This window comes from Maniola jurtina, chromosome 24, assembly GCF_905333055.1.
Source record: "Maniola jurtina chromosome 24, ilManJurt1.1, whole genome shotgun sequence".
NCBI lineage: Eukaryota > Metazoa > Arthropoda > Insecta > Lepidoptera > Nymphalidae > Maniola > Maniola jurtina.
Window position 1 is genome coordinate 479109 of NC_060052.1, and position 25701 is coordinate 504809.

Consider the following 25701-nt stretch of genomic DNA (forward strand, 5'->3'; position numbering starts at 1 on the left):
AAAAGTCTCTCTTTAGCTCTAGTTAGAGCCTCAATAGCTCAACCGGTAAAGGAGTGGACTGAAAACCGAAAGGTCGACGGTTCAAACCCCGCCCGTTGCACTATTGTCGTACCTACTCCTAGCACAAGCCTGACGCTTAGTTGGAGAGGAAAGGGGAATATTAGTCATTTAACATGGCTAATATTCTTTATTAAAAAAAAAATCTTAATATCTATTTACACATGACGTTACTGAGCCCCGTGTCGTGTTACAGATTATAAATGCCTACATCCATAAGCATAGAGTCTAACTTTCGAAAACTTACAATCAATGATTATATTATTATACTAGAGAAGGGGTGGGAGGTCTACCCTTCCCTCCCCCAAGATCATGGGGAGAGAGGGGATGCCAATTGTAACCTAAAGTAATGACAGTCAAATATACAGGATGTAAGTAGAATGTTAGTAGCACGCTAGCAAAAACAAAAGGTGATAGTACTGATGATTACTGTATAAGATACTAACCATTAAAAAATTTTTTTTTAACCTGCATCTTTTTAAATCTTTGCAATACGATGCCCGCGACTTTGTCTGCGTGGATTTAGGTTTTTTTTAAATCACGTGGGAACTCTTTGATTTTCCGGAATAAAAAGTAGCTTATGTACGTCCCCGTGATGTAAGCTAACTCTGTACCAAGTTTCATCAAAATCGGTTAAACTGTTGGGTCGTGAAAAGCTAGCAGACAGACAAACAAACACACGTTCGCATTTATAATACATATTAGTATGGAAAGTACGCATAAAACATCTGACTAATGCCTGAAGTTGCGTAGTTAAATGTAGTGTCGGGCCTTGACCCCGAGTTTTGCACCCTATACATTGCGGGTTTGAAAAATACTATATCATTAAAACTACAAGTCCCTATAACGCAAATATGGTCATTGGTACTGAATGTGTTTAGGTAGTATAACAATAGCACTAAGTTTATGCTAGCAAGTAACGTTTTAAATACATCCTGTAGATAAGTTGTTATCAATTTGACTGTCAAATTTTTAGTTTTACTAGGTTCTCTACAAACGTTTCCTAATTAAATATGTGCCTACACTGTTAATGATGGACGCACATAAGCCGAGCCGCGAGCAAAGTTGTTCTGAGTTCTCCAGTTCATGCGGCTGTTGTAATGTGCGATCATCATAAGAATTCAGCTTCTTTCTTCTTTAAGAAGATAGAAGAAGAATTCAGCAGCCTGAGTCTTTCGCTGACGTCCGCTGCGGACGTCGGTCGCGCGTGTGTATTATAGACTAACTAAGCACGATACAAGACAACATCGATGAAACGCTCGACCGACATACGCACCATGCACGCACTGTCAGCGCTGACAGCGTCACGAATAGTTACGCAACTGACGTACGCGACTGACATGAATTGAGACATCAATCTATAGGTAATCTATCCACGTAGAGAAGGGCTCTCTCTTACAAATGTCAACGACAAAAAACTTTTTTATTTATTCACACACAAGTTACCCTCGACTGCAATCACAAAATCTCACCTAGTGTTAAGTGATGATACAGTCTAAAATGGAAGTAGGTTAACCTGGAAGGGGTGTGGCCGTTTGTCACCAAACCCACAGGTACTCCTTTTGTTTCTAGACGCCATCGTACCGGAATGCTAAATCGTTTTGCCGGTAGGGTAGTAACTAGCCACGGCCGAAGCCTCCCACCAAAAAAACCGGTTAAAACTATTTTTGTCTTCGTCATTTGTATGGGATTACATAACAGAGAGTTCCCCATACTAACTTCTCTCCGTGGATAGACAGATAGAGGGTATTTTAGGGAATTTATTCGCTAACAGTGATAGTGAGCTGCTTGCTCCGGTTGGTCTCGAAGCGGTCCATGGTCTTGATGTCCAGTATCATGGAGATGGAGACTGCGAGGCCGATCATCATGATGAACGTCACCATGAGCCCGGACCTGAAAACAATATGAAACAATAATAAAAGAGCGTGGATTTGACTTTTGAGCTTTCTTTGTTTTAATTTCTGGTCTGGTCCTACCACCCTACCGCCAAATCCGTGTTAGAAACCAAAGGACGGGTTTAATGAAAACTGCCATACTCCTTTCAGGTTATCCCGCTTCCATCTTAGACTGCATCATCACTTACCACCAAGTGAGATTGCAGTCAAGGGCTGACTTGTATCTGAATTTAAAAAAATGCAGCTTTCTACAGCAATGTGCAGAACTTAAATTATTTTTATACATGGCATAATATTGTATATCAAATCTTTGAAAAGAGCAACCGCTGAGTTTCTTGGGAATCGCCAAAAAATCTACCACTGGTTCGGAATGCGTTTCCTACCGAGAAGACCCAGCGAGAAACTCAGCTGTTGGAAACTTCAAGGTGAAGAGATAGATAAAAAGTGAAAGTTATTTAACATCGGAAACTGTCCATTTCCAAACAGGCTGAAGTATACGAACAGATGTAATATGAACAAACAAAAGTTCCGGACAAAGTGGACAAACTAGATAAGCTAATTTACACCTTTTACATAACCGTGTGTGTTCTTAGTAAACGTATTTTAGAAATTAGCCATATTGAGGCCAGAACCCAACAAAAATATAAGAAATAGAAATGTTCCGATAACCGACGATGGTGGAGGTGTGTATTGCTTGCTTTTCCTCCTTCATTAGTAGTGGGAGGGAGAATGGTGCATAGCGCATCCTGCACCATCCATGCAGATTTATCCATTTTAACGGAATCAAGTGTGTGGTTCCTTGTATATCAGCGTCATCATGATCAACCCCTTGTTGGCTAAGTACTGAGTATGGGTCTCCTTTCAGAATGAGAAGGGTTTAGGCCGTAGTCCAACACTCTGGCCCAGTGCAGATTGGCAGACTTCACACACCATTGAGAATATTATGGAGAACTTCAAGGCATGCAGGTTTCCTTGCTATGTTTTCCTTCACCATTAAAGCAAATGATATTACGTCCTAAGAAGTGCGTGCCTGGGATTGAACCTTCGACCTCCCGTATAGGAGGCAGACGTCTTAAACCCTAGGCTATCACCACTTAATATCATGGACTTCCACAAACTAACGCCCGTTTCTATCCAACAACAATTTTATACGAATAACTTCGTCACGTACTTAAAGCTTCTTACCAAATGGGTACAGAGGTGAAACCGATACAGTCAAATGCATCAGCGAACTTCTCTGTGCTGTCCATGAATGGTTGCATCTGAAAAAGAAATTTGATCGATTATATCGACTGAAGCATTTAGAAGAAGAAGAAGATTCTTAGACGCTTGATATACAAAGGTCGAAATTTGATAAAAGAGATATTGAATAAATTATATGCTTGCGCTTGACGACAATCATGTTAAAAAAAAAGCAAGGACGAGGTCTTGTCTTGCCTAGAAGATGATTTAAACCTTTTTAGTCTGTTGGGTCACCGACTTAGTTGTAGCTTCTGCCATCAGCAGGTGCCACTTTAAGCATGTTTTTACATCATTTACGGGAGTTTAGCCAGAGGTTAGCGTTTTCTACATACCTGTATGTTGGTAAACGTGAGGGTCGCACCCTCATCGTTGGCGTACACAAGAGGCAGTGAGCAATGGTACGCCTTGCCCAGCACCGCTGATGGCGCGTCAGGGGGCGTAGGGGCTTGCAGGTTTAACCCTGTGTTCTCTAGCCCACGCTTGATCTCCACGCCCACCGCTGTCCACCATCCTCCAGATTGTTTGAAGGAGAACTCTAGAGTTATCTGGAAAAAACAGAATGAATTGAAGAATGAATAGTTGTGCTCTTCCTATATTGATGACCTCCGTGGCGCAATGGTGAGCGCTGTGGTGTTATAAGTGGGAGATGCTAGGTTCAATTCTCATCAGGGACATTTTGGAAATTCATAATTTCTAAATTGTCTCTGGTCTGGTCTGGTAGTTACAGCCGTGGCTAGTTAGCACCCTACCGGCAAATCCGTGCAAATTAAGCGTTCCGGTATGATACCGTGTAGAAACCAATGTGTATGCGTTGAATAAAACTACTATAGTCCTTCCAATCCGGCTTCCATCTTAGACTGCATCAATCACTTACCACCAGACTTAACTTGTAACTTAGAATAAACGCAAAAGTAAGGCTTCGGAAAAAATAAGTTACCTTATCTCTAGTATTATTCCTGTCAGCAAATCGCACAACCAGGATGGTGTAGAGTCGGGTGGGCTTGACGGTTGGCTCACCCACGGGAGTGTCGAACATCGTCAACGAGCCGTCAGGCCATCTGAGTTCAGGCCAGCTGGAGGAGTAGAGCAGAGCACCTTTACCAGGAGGACCTAAAAAGGAACAGAAGAAGAACACATAAAATGAATGTCCTCTTCAAGCTCTTCAATCAGCAACTGATACTAAAAATTGCACCAGCAGAGAAATGCTCAGAATTCTAAACTCAAGATTTACCAAAACAGAGCGGTACAGTCATTTGTGGGCGCAGTCCATCAGTAGAAAACATTGTTGCAACATTTAATAACCAAGCAAATGCCCTGCAAAATGTTGCAGATACTGCTCCCTGGACTAGTTAGTGTCGTAGTCTGATTGCAAGGGATCTTAACTAGTAGTATTGTACGGGGCATGGATGCGAGCTGGTTTTTCTTCCTCAGCACTGGCGGTGCTGGTGCTGGTGCTGGTGGTAGACGAGACGTCTTCGGCTTGATGACGCACCCTCGACTAGTGGGTGTCGTAGTCTGATTGTAGGGGATCTTACCTGTAGCATTATACAGGGCATATCTGGGCAGGATGCGAGCTGGTTTCTCCTCCTCAGCACTGGTGGTGCTGGTGCTGGTACTGGTGGTGGATGACACGTCCTCGGCTTGACGACGCACCCTTGACCAGTCGGTGTCGTAGTCTGATGATTGAATTTGAGATACCGAGTTTCCTGAAATTATTATTATTTTTCAGTTTCTGTACACAATGGGTCTATTTATTATTAACCCTTGACTTTCAGATAAGAGACCTCAGTAATTGTCCACCATCTGTCTCACAATAAATAAGTAAACAGTGAGTAGTCACCTAAAACTCCCAGCACTCGACCTGGGCCATAGATGTCTTGCAGCCTTGCAAAGGTTTCGGTCATCTGAGCGTCCCGCTCCGACCACGGCCCTTGCAGGGTGAGCACCTTGAAATTCAAGAAAGTCAAATGATAACAGCTACTATTTCGAGGAAGAATGCGTCTTTAAACTTATGTTCAATACAAAATTCACAATTATTAATGCTCTCAGTTCGTGGATGAAGAATTAGTTCCTATATTTTCTAGTCTAGGTAAAATCTAGTTTCTTTTTAAAATGAATGAAATGAAACAATGAATGAATGAAATGTATATTTCAAATTATCACCAAATAATTTTATCGCTCTACATTTACTATGATTGTCCAGTGTCCACCCAATCTCTATTTATGTTCACTGTTCAGTACAAAAAGACTTCAGATTTCTGCGCAAGCGCAAAATTCATATTCAATGGTGCTCTTGGTACTTCGGTCTACCACCGGTTCAAAATAGCTTTCAGCTATCAAAAAGAACCAACACAAAACTCGGCGCGAAACCAGCAAAAAAGTGGGCCGAGAACTGGGTTTCAAGAAACTCGGCGAACAATAAAAATAGCTTTGCGCTATGAAGCAAAGCAGCTGGCCGGAGAAGTCTTAAAATCTCCATTTATGGTTCCAAATCCTTTTATCTACCTATCGTTTCCAAGGTTGTTTCAAGAAGAACCATTATTTATTTATTTATGTTCAATACAAAAAGACTTCAACAGATTCCCGCGCAAGCGCAAAACTCATGATCAATAATGCTCTAGATACTTCGATGAAGAATTACCTAGTACATTCTATAACGATACCTAGTCTAGATAAAATACTGTTTCTAGTTGAAAAGAAAGGAATGAATTTTCGTGTAAGTATTTCATATATCACGCTATCGTTTCCTTTGTCCGCCCAATCTCTATATAAGTTCAATACAAAAGGACAGCAACAGATTCCCGCGCAAGCGCAATATTCAAAATCAATATCTAGTGTTCTGAGTACGTATAATCGTTCTTTTTTAATGACTGAAATGAATCTTCGTGTAATTAAAAGCCTTTCAAACAATCGCCATCAATTTCGAAGCATGAATACCTAAGACTGAAATCTGAAAGTTGAAATCCACCTGTTGCTTATTATTATTATTATTTTGTGTATAATTATTATACACTTAGAGGAAAAGAAAATTTGAATATAAGTGAGTTTGAATTTGAGTTTCTTGCTGTTTCTTATCGGTAAGAAAAGCTTGGCGAATCACGTTGGTTCACTAAACATGTTTGACGATTCAAGAAAGGTTCAAATAAATATTCTTAGATTGGTCAAATATCAAATGTTCATGGAAGTGAAAATCAAGGTACAATTGCGAAAAATTAAAAAAAACTCGCTTACCTGGGTCTCGTTACTGATATAATCCGGGTGAACGTCAAGGAAATCCTGGGGGAGCACCAGCGTAGTCTGACTTTCCAGCATCTTCCTTAACCTTGGAAAGTTTCCACTGGACAGCGGCACGGAATCCTGGTTGTTAAACACCACTATCGCCGCCTGCTCCCCGTATATCTTCATCAAATCATCTTGATCTAACGACTTTAACGCCGGTCTCCGGTACTTTTCGAGGGAGTTAGGACCAAAGAACAAGAAGGGGCCTTCTAAATTAGCCTGGCCAAAGCAACAAAAGGTAGCAAAAAGCAAAAGACGTACTTCTCGAAGCATGGTGTAAGGAGAACTGGCGTTGCATTGCATTAGGGATGCAGTTGGGACGCGCCGGGAATGGGCTGTATTGATTTAGTGACGCATGCGTAATGGAAAGGTTAACAGGTCATAGGGGGGCTCTGCACGCCATAGTAAGCAATTTCACCCTCACCACCTGGGTGCCTGGTGCACTTCGCCGCCCCGTGTGCTAGATCTTTTACCCACGTGTAATACCTGTGGAACCAACTCGGCGGTGTTCCCACTAGATTTAACATGGGGTTATTCAAGGGGCGGATCAACAATTTCTGAATTAAGGTCGGCAGGTCGGCGGGTTCACTGGTGCTACAAATGTTTATGAGCGGCGGTAATCACTTAATATCAGGTGACACACTTGCTCGTTTGCTCGCTATTTGTATTTAAAATAAACCGTTGAAGCGCGTGTCGGACTCACACACGAAGGGTTCCGTACCAAGATATACCTAACACTTTAATGTAGTACACTGCAAGTTAATGATGGACTGTGCCATGTTCACGCCACAAATTCACAGTTTTCAGATTTTTCCCTTCATTTGTGCTACCTACCTACCTGCCAAATTTCATGATTCTAGGTCAACGGAAAGTAGGTACATGGTCTCTGTAAGTTTTTTGATACACAGACAGTCAGACAGTCAACGAAGTGGTCCTATCTGGGTTTCTTTTTCCTTTTGAGGTACGGAACCCTAAAAAGGCTTCGCAAGACAGGTTTGTTTTGGATTTGGGATGCAGTTAGGACGGGCATCGAGGACGGGATATATTGATTTTGGGACGAATGCGTAGAGGTCAAGGTCAGAAGGTCATACCTGGAAAGGCTTCGCGGGGCAGCTTTGTTTTGGGTTTGGGATGGGGTTGGGAACGTTGGGACGCCGGCTATGGATATATTGATTTTGTGACGCATGCGTAGTGAAAAGGTCAAAAGGTCATATTATCTCGAAAGGCTTTGCAGGACAGCTTTGTTTTGAATGCAGCGATGACCGCACCGCATTCAAACATTAAGGCTCAAGTGTAAATTAAAATATATTATTTTATTAGAACTTGTTAGACACACTGACGTGTGTCTTGATTGTAGAACTACTGTACTATAATATGCTATGCCCAGTTAAACCCTACTGTTTACTTAGCTATTATTACACTGATCGCGAGCAATTTTCTCTTATCCATTGAGGAGTTCTATTCTCCATCTCCGATGATATTCATCAGATCTTCACCAAAATATGGGACCACCGGCACAGTATACCCTTTCAAAAAAAAAAAAAATTCCAAATAGGTCCAGGGGTCTTTGAGTGATCGGGGAATGTTCTCAATTCGTCGGAATTTTTTTTATTTTTTTTTATGTATGTACATAAAAAATTTAAAAAAAAGATTCAGACGAATTGAGAACCTCCTCCTTTTTTGGAAGTCCGTTAAAAAGAAAAAGAGAGAAAATCGGACGGGGGAAGCACTTATCTCTGTAAGAGATCTCTACCAGTGACACCAGTCTACTTATATTTTCACCTAAGTATTTTTGAACTTTTTTTTGAATCTTGTCTCTGTATCATCCTAATTATTAATCGGATGAATAGATTTAAATACTGATTTCATGGTGTAAAAACCTAGTGATGATCATCATCATCATCATATCATTGTAATCAACCCATCGGTGGCTCACTAAAGATGGGTCTCCTTTCAGAATGAGAAGGATTTGGCTTACTTACAATATATCCATGCTAAAAAAAACAAGTATAATAATTTTTACAATCGCTTTATTAACCAACAATCATTTATTGTACAAAATAAATTATATACAAGTAAATTACAGTTTACATTTAATACTAGATACAACTAGGTATACTACAACAGCCACCTGATGAAGTGCAGGAATGCCAGCAGAGTGACGCTGAGGGATATCATCGAGGCAGTGGAGGGAGAAGAGAAGAAGAACGAACTCTCTGAAACAAAATGAATAAATCTATGTGAATATCTTCTATTGGTCACCACATAGGCACATAACTCAGTACCTACGGAGAATAGAAATCTATACATATAATAAAATTGTAGAAAAGTGGTGTCTGTACAATAGAAATATATAAAAAAGAAGTAGCAGGGGTTGTTATTATATCGATACCGAACCCGAAATTGTAATTAATTTTTTTTTTGTCTGTTTGTCTGTTTGTCTGTGTGATTGTGCACGCTAATATCAGAAACGGCTTATTCGATTTAGATACGGTTTTCACTAATATATTGTAGTAAGCTTCACTTAACATTTAGTGTTTATTTCATGTCAATCGGTTCATAAATAAAAAAGTTATGTCAATTTAAAGAATCACGGCGAACATTTTTAACGTACAGAGTACGTACTATGCTGCCCGAAAAGTCACTATTCCACGCGAACGAAGTTGCGGGCACATCTAGTTTAAAATAAATCGGTAAAATACGAGTTGGATGGGCACGAAGGATTCTGTACCATAGAACAAAAAACAACACTTTTTAATTTTTATGGCGGCCATTTTGATATTTTTATTATCTGCTATAGCGGCAATAGACATACACATTCTGTGAAAAGTTCAACTCTCTACCTATTACGATTCACGAGATATAGCCCGTTGACCGACCGAGACGGACGGATGGACAAACGGACAGCGGAGGCTTAGTAATAGGTCCTGTTGGCAGGGCACCGTTCGTCGGGTATGGATGTACAGTTTGGCGGCCATATTGCTATCTAGCGATCTCTTCCAGGCAACCAAAGTCAGACAAGTGCCAACAACAATTTTACAAAGTCGCAACTAAATCGTTTTAACGATAGGTACGCGAACGCCAAGGTAACGAACAGACAAACATTATTTATTAATATAAGAAGATTAGTGTAAAAGTATGGACAGCTTAGTGAATACTCACTCTTTTTCTCGTTGGGGTCAGTGACTCCACACTGCTTGTATGCAATGGTTCTCTTCCTCTTCTGGTTGACATAGCCCGGTATAGACAGACTAGGCGAGTCGAGACGCCCTGTCGCTAGCAGCCTGAACAAGAAACAAATTAAAGGTTTAAACCCCCTACAATATTATATTTATTTTAATTTTATAATTTAATAGACGATGTCCATAATTTCTCGAGGATATACTTAGCTTGTTTTTAAATCTGATGGGAGCTCTTTGATTTTCCGGGATAAAAGCAACTAACTTATGTCACTTTCCAGGTCTATACAAAAAAAAATCACATCAATCCGTTGCTCCATGATGAAGAACATCAGATCGAAGTGATTTTTCAATGGATATAGTTTTTGAAGACTGGAGAGTTACCTACATAGACTGCTTTTATCCCTGAAAATCAAAAAGTTTCCATGGAATTTTTAAAATCCCTATTCACCTGGATGAAGTTGCGAAGAGTTGCGTCCATCAGCTAGCAGTGCTAAGGATTCTAGTCGCTGCGCTCGAGATTCTAGTAGGTATAGAATCCTTCGCTTTGCTCTAAATTCAAAATAACACACTCAAGGAGCAAAATATCACTTTGGCCTCTTGTAACACAAATAACTATTAAATTTTTGGTCTCGTCCACAAACCTGGCAAAGTCCAGCTCGATCCTGTTAGCCTCAGGGCCAGTAAAGTGCAGCAGGATCTGTATACAGGCGCCCTGGTGCAGCACGTGCGTGCGCCGCGAGTCCACGCTTATCATCCACTCCGGGACGCCCATCACTTTGCGGACGTCTTCCAGGAACATGCCCCTGGGTAGAATAAACGTTTATTTATGAAATTAAAAACAAATATTTGAATCGCAGACATATCCGCCGAATTACACCGGTTAAAAACGTTTTCGTTTGTATATAAAACACTGACAACTGTTTGTAAAATGCTGGACAAAAATTGTAAGGTAATCTTTTTTCTTCTTGTATTTTTCTTTTCATTTTTTTTTTTTTTTTGTAAAAAATACCAAAAACGAAATGTCATACTTTTCGCATTTTTGTAAAATACTTACTTACTGGCAAAACTAAGTAATAGACTTATCCTTTTGCAAGGTCCAAACAGAAAGAGAAACCTACTTATACCTTATTGACAGATCCTCTGATCATAATCTGATAAGCATTCCAATTCTTTCTTCGAAATCTCATAAAAAGCATTCAGTGACTTTTATAGCAGATAAAGTATACTCACAGTACAAATCTCGGCGGCTTCATAATATTAACGAACTTGATGATATCCTTGTCAGGTTGCAGGTTAGCGCAGGCGAATCTTTCAGAGGAGCGTTCAGGACCAAACAGCACGATGGAACGACCCATGGCCGACACCGTGCCCTCCAGGGGGAAGTTGCTGTCCATGAACACTTGGCGTTCCGCACCCAACGCTGGGGAAACATTCATTTTGTTATAAACAAGTATTTGACCCTCGATAAAAGAGCGCTAGTTCATATAGATTAAATCTCTCGAAAAACAACTCACCTGTGTCTCCGCGCATGTTTTGGCAGGACATTCTAATTATTCATCAAAATTGTTTCAAATAAATATCCAAAATTCCACCTGTGTGAAATCAGGTTGGTTTAGATATGTGTCTGAGAATCATTAAGCGGATCTCCAAAGTTTACTTACTTATAGTTCCCAATCTAGCGGTGAGGTCCCCAACGTCACATCTCAGAGGGTTGTCCACTCCACACTCTTGACTGTACAGGTCGTGCTAGGAAATAAAACTTAAATTAGTTAAAACCTTGAAAAAAGTTAACTATTAACTTAACCAATAAATATAGGAGTCATCAGATCCCCTAGTGAACTCCATATTTTATTTTGATCACACTCAAAATTATGTTATTCGCACCTAGATTAGCGCGAACTCAGGTTTCTTAAAAATTCCATAAAAACCCTGAAAAACTGGTTTTCCGGGATAAAAGGTACAGCCCTCTCTAGGATTTTGTTCCAACTTTTCAACTGTCAGATTTGTACATTATTAACGAGATCTATACTTAGAGCGTATTTTGACTTTGCATTGTTAAAAAAAAAGTTGAATAAACTACCGACTACGGAAAAAATGAGACAACTTGAACCCGACTTGGTACAAGTAAAATAAACTAAAAAGAAAGAAACAAGATTGTGCTTAGTGCTATCATCGTCTTGATTGAGATTCAATACAAAGGCCGTGGTCGTGCGTTGTCGACAGCGTATTTCTTATCCTTGATTGACGGCATTCCCAATGATTTTATTTGTCTACCAAATTAGAATATTTTCTTTTTGCTGTCGACAGTCTAAGCAAATTCAAAGTGCTCCTATAGGTTTTAACCTCATTGGATTTGTGATAAGCACTTATCACAACTTATTCAATGTCCAAATATGTACAATTATGAAGCTTGAATGCCTTACATTGAGTGGATCCGCCAGTTGTGTGAAGTATGGGTTCCAGCGATACCCGCCCGCGACGCAGCGCACCCCCGTCACTTGCACTGCCGCGTCCACTCCCACGGGATTTACAAAGATCTCCCATCTATGGTTACGCGTCTGAAACATTATATCCTTGATAAGCCTCAGAGAATATAAATCATTCTTATCATTGTACCACTCGGAATAATTCTTCTATACTCTATCCAAGGAAAGAAGTTAATAGGTATAGAAGAAGGTATAGGGATCCCTGTGTTACGTAACGAAAAGTCAGTGGGTGTTTACCTTTTTGAGTCACCCACCAATCACAAATGAAACTATGTTTTTCGTACTACTCTATTAGATGTTATGAATGCTTTCCAAAAACATTCGAAATTCAATACAGAAAAGACAATAATTCTCTGTTCAGATAATAAAGATTTATTTATTTATTTATTTAATTTCATTTGTGATTGGTTGGTGACTCAAAATGGTTAACACCCACTGAGTTTTTGTCTTTGTCATTTGTATGGGATTACGTAACAGAGAGAGCTGTGGGTAAAAGACCAACCAAATAATATACTGCAGCCATGAATAGTTATTTCATAAGAGATGGGGGAAACATATTACCAAAATAGATGTTATGTTTTCATTTTAGTCCGATAGGTATGGATCTGGGTCCTCCACATTATTGTCCATAGGCATAGGTACGTCAAAGTCAATTTCTGTGAGTTCTATATTTTGAATGTACACTTACCAAGTTCCGATCCCTCACGCCTGGATGCCTGAGTTTGACTTCAATAACAGTATCACTGGTGCTTCCATCGTTGTGGATAAGCTGTGTCATGCGGATGTAGCCATACGCAAATCCGCCGGGGTGGTGGAATGAGGCGATGCCCCGTATTTCCCGCGCTTCTGACGGACTGTACCCACGCTCTATTGTGGAACACGCCCAGCGACGGTCTTTGGCCTGAAGAAATACAAGTGTAAATTAAAAATTTATAACACCCCCGACAAGTGAAGGTTACAGTAACTAGAAAAGAGCTGATAACTTTCAAACGGCTGAACCGATTTTCTTGGATTATAGCTAAGAACGCTCTCGATTAAGCCACCTTTCAAACAAAAAAAAAACTCGGTTCATTTGTTTAGGAGCTACGATACCACAGACAGATACACAGATACCCAGATACACACGTCAAGCTTATTTAGCCGTGGCAAATACAAGGTGTAACCAGAACGCTAGCTAAAACTTAGGGTTATTATTATATTACCTAAACACAAACTAACCAAGAACCGCTTGCCTTATTTTGTAGTTTTAGTGATTTAGTGTTTTTCAAACCCGCAATATATAGCGTGCAAAACTGGGTCAATACCCGCTTACGACGCGGCATTGACCCCAAGTGGCCTATTTAAACAACGTTCGTTGACCTCTAGCGTCAGTCAGATGTTTTATTTGCAATATATTGCGAACTTTAAAAAAAATACAGGATTTTTTCCCCCTCTCTCTAAGATGGAAGCGGGCTAACCTGGAAGAGGTATGTCAGTTTTCACTAAACCCATACTCATTTCTTCCTTGGTTTTTACCGACATCGTACCGGAACGTTAAATCGCGGCACGCATAAAATTCCAATCCAGCCCCCTGCCGGGAATCGAACCCGGGACCTCCCACTAATAAGCACTAACCACTGCGCCTCGGAGGCCTTCAAATAGTCATATTTCTCTATAGTAATTATGTATACTTATATAGGTAAGTTACCTTTTTATGAATAGCTACAGAACGTCCCAAAATACTATAAGCACCGAATAGAGATAACTGGGTCTCATTATAATACTTAGTGTACTTCTTCAAGTCATCTAGAAGACCATACTTCTCTCCCAAATCCCCCAGTTCATACTGATCAGCTGTTCCTGTTGGAATGAAACCATATATATAAGGTGAACGCACACGTCTTATCCGAGCCGAACGCGTCGAAAGAGTCGAACGAAACGAATTTTATAATTCTCTATATGAAATCTACTCGTACTTCCAATTCGGACGATTCGACGCGGGAATTTATGTGCGAGGTTTCGTTTGACACGTTCGGCTCGGATAAGTGTGCGTTCACCTTAAATCTTTGCTTTGCTATAAAAGCTTCAACATCATCATCATCCGATAGACGTCCACAGCTGGACATAGGTCTCTTGTAGGGACTCCCAGACACCACGGTGTTGCGCCGCCTGAATTCAGCGGCTCCCTGCTACTCGTTTGATGTTATCTGCCCGCTTATAGTGGGGAGTCTTCCAACACTACGCTTTTCGCTGCGAGGTCGACATTCCAGTAACTTGGGACCCCAACGTCTGTCACTTTTTAGGGTTCCGTACCTTAAAAGGAAAAACGGAACCCTTATAAGGATCACTTTGTTGTCTGTCTGTCCGTCCATCCGTCCGTCGTGTCTGTCAAGAAACCAATACGATACTTCCCGTTGATCTAGAATCATGAAATTTGGTAGGTAGGTAGGTCTTATATCACAAGTAAGAGAATAAATCTGAAAACCGCAAATTTGTAGTTACATGATTTAAAAAAAAATTAAAATGTGTTTCAATTTTCAAAATAAGATAACTATACCAAGTGGTGTATCATAATATGAAAGGGCTTTAACCTGTACATCCTAAAACAGATTTTTATTTATTTTTATGTATAATAGTTTTTGATTTATCGTGCAAAATGTTGGAAAAAATACCCGAGCACGGAACCCTTAATGCGCGAGTCTGACTCGCACTTGGCCGGTTTTTCGAACAATGTGGCCCGACCCATTGCCACTTCAGCTTCGCCATCTACTCAGCTAGGTCGGTTACTCTGATTTTTTACCGATCTCCTCATTTCTGATTTGATCACAATATAAAGTAGCACCCAAGCATAGCTCTCCCCATCGCTCGCTGAGTCACTTTGAACTGTCTTATGGGGCCCATAGTTAGCGACCAAGTCTCAGATCCATAATAAGAGCTTACAGTAAAAGTTAAAATCTTTCCAACCTTTGGTAGGCGGCGGGCTGAGCGATTTATTGACATGGAATGGATTATAAGTATCGTATATCGTTGTCTTCTCGCACGGGAATTCAAGTTCTTTTTCTATTGGAGCCTGAAATTAGAAAATTGACCATGATAACTAGCAGATATTTATTCAAAGTTTCAACAGTACAGTTACCTACCACTTTTAATGTGTTACTTATACAAGTGTAAATTAAAAATTTATAGCACTCCCGACAAGTGAAGGTTACAGTAACTAGAAAAGAGCTGATAACTTTCAAAAGACTGAATCGATTTTCTTGAATTATAGCTAAGAACACTCTCGATCAAGCCACCTTTCAAACAAAAAAAACTAAATTAAAATCGGTTCATTAGTTTAGGAGCTACGATGCCACAGACAGATACACAGATACACAGATACACACGTCAAACTTATAACACCCCTCTTTTTGGGTCGGGGGTTAAAAATTGGTATCTAGTACCTGTACAGTACAACCAAATTAATAATGCGCATAGAAATATCTTCGTCACTGTTCGGCAACGGTCGTATGATACACATGATATTGACTCCTATTTGTTTATAACAAGGTGCAAAATGCAAGTGCATTGTTTAGGGCTCTTACGATTCAATGATTCGTAATACGACAATTAGCGAAGATCTGCATGCGCATTATTAATTTGGTTGTACTGTAAATGGTAGTTTCAAAGTACATAACATCAATTTAAAAGGTTAAGAACTTCGTGATCTCGTACGAATAGGCCATTATTTCACAGGCAAAATCTAAGTAATCTTACTATGTGTATCTTGTAGTTCCTGAGGTCTTCATTGAGGCCTTCGAGCGTGACCTGCACGTTGGTGACGTCATACTCGGACTGCTGCGTCAGCTCGAGCTTGCCCGACAGTCGTATGGAGTTGCCGTTGCCGAACCAGTCCTGCACCACTGCCTTGCGACGGTGGAGGCCATTCACTCTGTGAACCAGAATGAATACGAAAGAGTTAAAGAGGCGTAAGATGATCGTCGTTTTGATAGACAGTAATTTTTAACCCCCGACCCAAAAAGAGGGGTGTTATAAGTTTGACGTGTGTATCTGTGTATCTTCATACCTTCTCGTACCTACATAATATAATTTAATGATTAATATTTTCATTGATTGATATTTGTATTATTTTTAACCCCCGACCCAAAAAGAGGGATGTTATAAGTTTGACGTTGCATCTGTGTATCTGTCTGTGGCATCGTAGCTCCTAAACTGATGAACCGATTTTAATTTAGTTATTTTTGTTTGCAAGGTGGCTTGGTCGAGAGTGTTCATAGCTATAATCCGAAAAAATCGGTTCAGTCGTTTGAAAGTTATCAGCTCTTTTCTAGTTACTGTCACCTTCACTAATTGTCGGGATAGGCTTGCGCTTGACAACAATCATCACGCTTCATACTAATATTATAAAGATGAAAGTTTGTGTATATGTGTGTATGTTTGTTACTCTTTCACGTAAAAACTACTGGGTGGATTTGGCTGAATGGAGACAGATTATACTCTGCATTAACACGTAGGCTACTTTTTAGCCCGGAAAATCAATGAGTTCCCACGGGATTTTTAAAATACCTATATCTACACGAACACAGTAGCGGGCATCAGCTAGTTTTTGAATAATTTTTGGTGGTAGGTAGTTGGGTACTTCAATGCTACATGTAAAGTTACAAGAGTAAATTAAAAATTTATAACACCCCCGACAAGTGAAGATTACAGTAACTAGAAAAGAGCTGACAACTTTCAAACGACTGAACGGATTTTCTTGGATTATAGCTAAGAACACTCTCGATCAAGCCACCTTTCAAACAAAAAAAATAATTAAAATCGGTTAATCAGTTTGGGAGCTACGATGCCACAGACAGATACACAGATACACACGTCAAACTTATAACACCCCTCTTTTTGGGTCGGGGGTTAAAAATTAAACTCACATGGAGCACGCCATCCGCTCCCCCCTGGCCACTGGGCCATGGTCGTCGTAGATGACAAGAGACCTCTTCATCACGGACCGTTTACCAACCAACGCTATGACTGTGTCAGTGAATAACCTCCTCGTGAGCCGCGCGCTGTCCACTTTCTTTCCCGCTACGTTCAACATGCCGTGCCTGGAAGAAATAAATAGCAATCAATTCGAAAATTAGAAATAAAAACACAATACTTGTATAAAAAACCGGTCAAGTGCGAGTCGGACGCGTACATTACGGGTTCCGTACCACATCATACAAAGTATACCTAACACTTTTATGTAGAGCACTGCAAGTTAATAACGGACTGTGTTTATGATTCAGTAAATTTAATTTTTTTCTGAACACATTTTAATTTGTTTTTGTCTAATATAACCACAAATTCTCAGTTTTCGGTTTTTTTCCTATACTTGTGCTATATAAGACCTATCTAATTATCTATCTACCAAATTTCATGATTCTAGGTCAACGGGAAACTTTAAAGGTTTTCTATACCGACACGTCGGACAGACAGACAACAAAGAGTTCCGTTTTTTCTTCTGAGGTACGGAACCCTAAAAAGGGAATATTCATGGAAAAAGAGTAAGTTTTAGGGTTCCGTATCCGAAGAGTGCCAGCGGGACTCTTCGGATACCAAGCCTATGCCGTCCGTCGCGCGTCGTATTAATTTTAACGGGTAGGTACAGAGATAGGTTGAGTCTCGAATCCGTCGTACCTTGTAGTAAAGTCTCCCAACTGACAGAGTCCTTCAAGCCCAAGTCGGCAGTAATGCTCAGGATGCCTGGTGTCCACGTCCAAACCCTGCTGCAGCAGCACCTTGCCAGCACTCAAACATCTCTGTGTCCAGTTGTAGTAGTCCTTGCCTGGTGGATTCTCGTGAATCGCCCAGCGGTGCTCGAAGGTGTTGTTTATGCTGGCCCCATCCGCGTGAACCTATATGTTCAGAATAGAACAAAGATTCTTTCAAACATTATGCTGCTTTTCCTGATGCTGACCAAATGCTAACAATGTGGATGTGGGAGAGGTGAGGTGAGGTGAGGTGTGGGGAGTGAGATGAGGTGAGGTGGGGGAGGTGAGGAGGAAGTGGAGAGATGCGGGGCGTAGGTGAAGGGAGATGGACTCGACCTACGTTTTGCTACGTATTCCACCTCCATTCGGCATCATAGATTCCCCTACCTCGAACTTAATACTTGCTCCATCCGCATGAACCTACATGTTCACAGAGAAGTGGGTACAAAGATTCTTTCAAACGTTATGCTGCTCTTCCAATGCTGACCAGATGGAGGGATGCTTCGTTTTGCTACGCAGTCCACTTCCAATCGGCATCATAGCTCCGCACCTCATCCCAGCTTGCCCCACCTGCCCGCTACATCCCTCACCTCTTCGCGTGTTGGGGCACGTTTGCAGAAACCACAGAATTTCAATTACCAATTCAATTCATTTATTTCAACAGTTTGAGTAGGCATTTGTAAATGATCTTACCATACTCTCGATGATGATGGTCGTATCCTCCCACGGCCTCTCCAGCGGCTGTCGGAATATGACCCTCCCCACCAGGGGGTAGCGGAAGATGGCCTGCGCTGAGCTCATCTGTGTCTGGTACTCTGTGCCATACTCGTATGGGAGGATGGTGGCGCATATCTCCCTTTTGGGGGGCCTCCTGTAATAATTGATTTTAATATGACGTTTATATTTTCACTAGATCAAAAAAGGGGGGATTCCTTATGGCGTATCCTAGGGAAGTAGGAACTACGAACTTTGTAAAACTAGCCGGGACATACGATTGTTTGTTCGTGTGATGTCGTAAAGGAGTATAGAACAGGCATGGCAATCTGGGCCCAAGACTAAAATCCTTTTTAGATCACTGAGCCAGCTAAGTCAAAAAATTATTCCTTTGAACCATCATAATGTTGACAATATTTTGGCTAAGTACCTAATTTCACCGTCATTCCTCATTATCAACCGATTGACGTCAACTGCTAGATGTGCTGCTCATTAGTCTCTTGTAGAGACTTCCACATGTTACGGTCTTGCGCCACCTGAATCCAACGGCTCCTTGCGACTCCTTTGATGTCGTCTGCTCACCTAATGGTGGGAATCGCTGCGCTTTTCGGTACAACGTCATTCTATCACCTTGGGACCTCAATGTCTATCGTTTTATCGAACTATATACTCAGCCATTGCCACTTCAGCTTTGCAATGATTTTAGCTACGTCGTTTACTCTGCTTCTCCCACGGATCCTAAATAAGGAATGAAGAGATCAGTGCGAGAGAGAGTATGCTTGAAGTTTCTCTACGAGGTCTAATATATCTTGTAGAGAAACTCCAAGCATAGCTCTCTCCATCACCCACTAATCGACTCTGAGCTTTCTTATAGGGCCCATAAGTAATACAATTTATCCTAGGCTTCACTTAACAGTGATCTGATACTATCGTCTCAGGAAGTTACTAGCCTCGTCAACACGACGGCTCGATGCATCACGCTCTGTCGTCCACTCAGAGGCAGGAACACGTCCCAGTAGGCGCCACTGAGCTCATTGACCAGGCCTGGTAGTAAGTACTTGTGGTTCAGGTACTCCGTACGCTCCTTGTACTTGCCCAGCAGGTCACCCACTGGGTACTGGTCCTGTGTACCCATACCTGGATAAACAAACAGTTAAAATGTTTTTTGACAAAAGAAATACCGACAACCGTTCCAATGGTGTGGTTAGGTATCATGGAACTATGAATCAGCTTGGCTTATCAAAGTACTACTAAGGAGTGTTCTGGGTAACACCTATTTCGTTTCTTAAGTAGGTAGGTATCCACTATTTAATAGTCGCTTTAGTACTGAGTGAACATACATACGATACTAGCAGTAAGCGATGCCGTAGCTTAGTGGTTGAGCATGACGCGGACGAAGTCGCGGGCATCAGCTAGTTACAAGTTACAACATAAGGTTGGTAATCCATAATCATAGAAAATGGCGTGACGCATGTATCTGAGATGCATTCCAGCCCAAACACAATGGTGCGAAAACGCAATTTTGCGGCATCTTCAACAAGCAAGCGTTCACAGAATTAATTATTATTTATTTGATTGATTTGAATAGATTATTGAGATTGAATTGTTAAATTTTCTATTGATTTACAATGATTACTTAAATTATACCTACTGTAATATTTTTTGACAAAGAGTAAATATTTTATGTACCTACTTATCGAAAATGTAGATCAAACTAACAAATTTCGCACGCCATTTTATGACAGATTGTGATATGTACCTAGTTAATAATTTATGTAAAATCTTTTTTAAACTTACAATCATGCAATAAATGAATAAATCTAAATCAAAAAGCTGCGAGAGAGATAAGACGTGCAACAGGAATGCTCACATCCGAATTCCACGCCCATTGTACCAACGTAAACAGAATGAGACTGGAACTGTTCCAAGAAGCCGGGAAATACGGCCGATGTCACGCAAATACCTTTTGAATTTAACTGAACCTTGAGCGATATGAAATGGTTCTAAATTGCAGTTGGTAAGTACCTATTTAAAAATCTGCTTGGAATATCAAATAAAAATTTTATTTCGTAAATATAGACACGCACCTCTAACTTTTAGGAGTTATGTGCGTTCTAAGCGATTGAATATCACTTGCTTTTACGGTGAAGGAAAACATCGCGAGGAAACCTGCATACCTGAGAGTTCTCCATAATGTTCTCAAAGGTGTAGGAAGTCTGCCAATATGTACTTGGCCAGCGTGGTAGACTATGGCGAAATCCTTTGATTCTAAGAGAAGGCCCGTAGCTCAGTAGTGAGCCGGCAATGGGATGATAATGATAATGATGATGAACGGTGTCAGAACTTTCAGCAATAAGGATACTATACTAAGCAGAGGCATTGAACTAAACCACAATCAGATTGAAGATCAATTAAGTCTTACCCGGTGGAGGTAAGTTCTTAACATCAACTCCTGTGGGATTGAACAAATTCCCCGTGGTATTGCAAATGTTGTTCCACTGCTCTGCCTCCAGCAGCTTCGGAGGCAGCTCCCTGATGCTGTACTGGGTCATGGAACTCACGAAGCGCAGGTTGGACTCGTAATCCTCGTCTGAAGCGCCGAGTGTAAAGTTCGCCCAGGTCGGGTCGAAGGGAGAGCGCTGGGTGAACTCCACTGTGCCTTTGATGCCGTCCATGTTGATTAGGGCTCTAGGTTTTAAAGAAAATGTGTCAGATTTTCCAAATAAAAGACACAGCAAAATACCTACTAAGAAAAATTTTATTGAAGAAGAAGGGAAACGAAAAATAAGGCAAAGATGGTTGGAAAGGGGAAAAACTAGGTGCACCAAAACCACTTCCCATCAGGTGAAAATAACCGCAGTCAAGGGCTAACTTGCATAGATGTTCTATTCCACGATGACCGTTCAAGAGCCTTGTAGTAGGTAGTTATTTGGTTGTAGTAGTGAGTGTACAGATACGCGTTAACGCATATGTGTGCGTTAAATAAACCACGACACTCACACAAACATAGCCAAATGGTCTTCACTCTTCGTGAAATAGAACATAACATGTGTCAGAATAAAGAAAAACTTTACTTAAATGCTCTTTACTTAACTTACTTGGTAAACTTTGGTGGCGTCAACCTCAACTTAGCGCAGGCCAGGAAGCTATCGGCATGTCTCTCATCAAATAACACAACGTACAAATTCCTTTTCGTCGCTTCCATGTCACTCCTCAGAACATTCAAAACCTCATCCTTGTACAATTTCTTCATTTTCTTTTCATTCGCATCTGTGGCTACTTTGATAAGACCTAAGCGACTGTCTAGGTCTCCTACGCTCATTCCATCGCCACTATTATCAGGGTCAAAGACTAGTTGGAGGACATTACAGTTATCTTCATGGCTTCCCTTATCAGAATCGAAGATATCAGTCACAAATAGTTTCCACTTATGTTCAGTGAAGCCATTTCTGACTTTAACTGCTTTGGCGTGGTACAAATCGGCTTGGAGGTACGAATCAGTCTCATTGAACTCTCGGGCTGATAACCACCTGAATAAAAACACAATAACGTTTGTTTCAACTATGGCTACTTTATTCTTCTTTTCTTTTCTCATCCCTTTTAATTATTCTGCGTATGCCACGGGGTTGGGAAGAAATTTCAAAATTCAAATTCAACCCCAAAATTTAACCCCAAGGGTTTGAAACTTTTTGCATGAAATAGGTAGGGAAATCCTTGCAAGAGATCCTTTATATCAAACAGGTGAAAAACTTTCGGTTGATAGGACAACATTGCCCATACCTCATTCTGATTTGGACAATCCTACTAATATTATAAATGTGAAAGTTTGTATGTATGGATGTATAAATGGTTGTTACTCTTTCACGCAAAAACTACTGGACGGATTTGGCTGAAATTTAGAATGGAGATAGATTATACCCTGGATTAACACAACTACTTTTTATCCCCGAAAATCAATGAGCTCCCCCGGGTTTTTAAAACCCATATCCACGGGAACGAAGTCGTGGGCGTCAGCTAGTCATTAATAATTGTGTAATATAAATTATTGCAATACAGGTGATTTTTTTTGTGATGAGAAAATAAGTGAATTCTTAATCTTGAAAGTTTATACAACTTACTCTGTCGGCACTTACCTAAAATCCAAAGTCCCTGCAATAGGAGCCGTAAATCTAGCCACAGCATGTTTTTCGTATCGCTTATCCGTTGTTAAAATCGACGCACAAATTGTCCTATCCTTTTCGGCGTTTTCCAATAAAATGCTTTTACCCCAAAGCCCAAGAGCACCAGTCAAAGAGTTCTTACTCTCATACTCTGCATGGTCTTTGCCAGGTACTATCAAATAGCCCAACTCCTCAGTCAGATCTATTAGCTCTTGCCCCAAATTATCGATAGAGCATCGTTCGTTGGACAAATCTCTATAGTCCACAGGGAATTCGTGGACAGTCCATCTCCATACGCCGTCAGGGTATTGAAGAGTTGGTTTGAGGTTTGTTCTGATGTTGATGAAGGTGTCGTTCTTCTGTGAGAATTCGATTTCTCCGTGTAAGCCATGCTGCGAGATGTAGGCGCGTAGAACTAGTGCGTTGATTTCTGCAAAAATAAATTAATGTTTGCATAGAATTATAGTTTTAGATATGGATATTTAGTTTACAAGAAAAACCGTAGTTTATGCTTTTATACAGCTACTAGCGACTCGCCCCGGCTTCGCACGGGTGTTCTATGGAAAAGTGGTTATAATGGCTAAAATATAAATGTTTGGTTTATACTATCGCAGACTTTTTTGTAGGCATTATTGAGTTCTACAACTTTTCTATAGAAGTCAACCATACATCTCTCTAACCATTTAGGCAGCGTTCGCGCGTACGGCAGTTTTTTCGACGCCTTACTCCACAATTTTCACTACCACGAAAAATCCTATCTATTTTCCGGGATAAAATATAGCCTATACGGATTCGGAAGAATCCCTCTAAGTAATGGTAAAAGAAATTTTGAAATCGGTCCAGTAGTTTTTGAGCCTATATAATACAAACATACAAAAATACAAAGGTTTCCTCTTTATAATATTAGTATAGATTTGTTGGTGGTGATACTACTACTTTAAAAATTGTAACACTTGTATATTCACATTAATTTATGCAAATAAAGAATTTGTAATTAAAAAAATTGAAGAAAACTTTATCGAACATTCCACAAGCTGTATAGGTGTAAAAATATGGAGCCGTGATAGCCATCGTGAGGTCCGCGGTGAGGCGGTTCAATTCCGGTCATACACCTCTTACTTTTCGGAGTGGCATGCGTTTCAAGCATTAAAATATCACTTGCTTTAACAGTGATAGAAAACATCGTGAGGAAACCTGCAAGCCTGAGAGTTCTCCGTAATGTTCTCAAAGATGTGTGAAGTCTACTAATCCGCACTGGGTCAGCATGGCGGCCTATGTATCCAAATCCTTCTCATTTTAAGAGGAGTGCTCAGTAGTGGGGCGGTGATAGGTTGATCATCACATATTGTTACGCAAACTTTCACTCAGGTACAATTAGGGCTATCCTGGGTCTGTACCAGCCCGACTAGCATGGGCAGTAGATAAAAATTATATCCGCCGATTATATCCACTGATGTCATACAAATCAGTGGATATAATCAGGGATATAATTTTTATCTACTGCCCATGCTAGCCGGGCAGGTAGGTACCATATTATGTAAAATTCACTTATGTAAAGTCGTTACTTAATTGGCGCAGTGTCATAGAAATCTTTACTGGCCCATAACTAGATACAAGTGCATAGCTTTCCAATAAGAACAAAATATTTACGCAAAACTATATCTTAACACCTTCTTTTAAGTATCAATATTGTAAAACACGAAATACTCACAACAAAAACAACGTGCAAATTCATCAAACAAATGCAATATGAATTTTATTACTATTGACAAAAAGTCTAAAATTTGTGTTCAATTTTGCAAAGGTCAGTTTTAACAGGTTTTGGTCAATTATTTTTCATTTGGTTTATTTTTGGTCCTAAAGACCTTCGCTATTCCATTTATGATAGCTATTTTCCACTACATAAAATTATTAGGTACCTAAGCTTAAAATTATTTTTAGGGTAGGTCTTTAAAGCAGTTAATTTGTCCTTGGAAATCCATCTCTGTAATTTATGTAAACCTTTTTTTTAATAAGTAAGTATTTAAAATAGATAAGTACCTACTTAGGCGAAATTTCAATCCTAAAATCGGGAAGCTTATTTTTTTTTTTTTGAGGAGCCATTTAAGTTGCTTCCACTTGATAAAATTAACTAGTTTTTCCATATCCACTTAGGTTGCCTACTTTTTAATGAATTGACTTACCAGTAATAAACACTAAGTTAATAAGAACTAAGCACATAAACTTTGGTAGATGACTAAGTTGGTTACACATCTTTGTTTTCACGTAAACATATTTTTACCACTTCGCTCACTATTTCACTAAATGCATGTCTGTCTGTTACTTTAAGTGAAAGGCAGTGAGTCAATGGAACAACAACTTAAGGAAAGAGAAGGCTGTATTGGAAGACAGAGATAGTGTATAATGCGTAGTATAGTACCGGTTACGAATATTTAAGTTATGTCATAATTTAGCAATCATACAGTGTAGATTAGTCAAAAAACTTTAGGCCAATGTCACTGGGCACACCACTTTTTAATTTAGAACACCTTTTTGTTGATGAAAAGTGATAAATGTCTGAAAAAATTATGATCTCACCCGATGGAGATAACTTATGATTGTGGGAAGATACAATTTAAGATGTAAACGCAACCCGCTTTCAGGATGCATTAGTATCCTGGCTGTTAACTAAGTATACCTCATCATATTTACGTCTTATGATTCTCTAAGATCACATAATCTACGGCTTTAACGGATTTATTAAACTCAATACACTTCAAATCTGCAATTTATGATCACACACTTCCTTCGTTTTATGGCCCTAAAGAAATTGTTGAGAAAAACTTGCTGTGGCGATAAAGCACTCCCAGGAATCCCAGGGCTGTAAGGGTTGATTAGTGCAAACCAGAGTCTAGAAGCGAAAACAAAATATCTACATATATGTACTTATAATATATGTATTTCCGAACTGTACAATAGTAAAA

The 25701-nt window shown here is 40.1% G+C and overlaps 1 protein-coding gene across 1 annotated transcript; it reads right to left on the reverse strand.

Moving 5' to 3' along the window:
* Positions 1 to 727: 727 nt before the first annotated feature.
* Positions 728 to 25122, reverse strand: LOC123877773. The gene is made up of 24 exons (XM_045924653.1): positions 24922 to 25122; positions 22712 to 23168; positions 21677 to 22108; positions 21001 to 21266; positions 19529 to 19715; positions 18558 to 18735; positions 17791 to 18008; positions 17043 to 17216; positions 15874 to 16048; positions 15085 to 15190; positions 13829 to 13980; positions 12830 to 13042; positions 12079 to 12213; positions 11317 to 11401; positions 10886 to 11075; positions 10297 to 10458; positions 9639 to 9757; positions 6426 to 6694; positions 5035 to 5140; positions 4730 to 4900; positions 4132 to 4304; positions 3527 to 3739; positions 3138 to 3214; positions 728 to 1950 (listed from the first exon to the last, which is right to left on the reverse strand). The coding sequence occupies exons 1-24, from the start codon at positions 24989 to 24991 to the stop codon at positions 1818 to 1820; spliced, it is 4461 nt and encodes a 1486-aa protein (XP_045780609.1). The 5' UTR covers positions 24992 to 25122; the 3' UTR covers positions 728 to 1817.
* Between the last annotated feature and the right edge of the window lie 579 nt (positions 25123 to 25701).

Coding starts and splice junctions, on each gene's coding strand:
- LOC123877773 (XM_045924653.1), bottom strand. CDS start 24,991: ATGTGTAACCAACTTAGTCATCTACCAAAGTTTATGTGCTTAGTTCTT. Junction 13,043..13,828: donor CTGTAGCTATTCATAAAAAG/GTAACTTACCTA, acceptor GTATTTCTTCAG/GCCAAAGACCGTCGCTGGGC. Junction 3,215..3,526: donor TCACGTTTACCAACATACAG/GTATGTAGAAAA, acceptor TTTCTTTTTCAG/ATGCAACCATTCATGGACAG.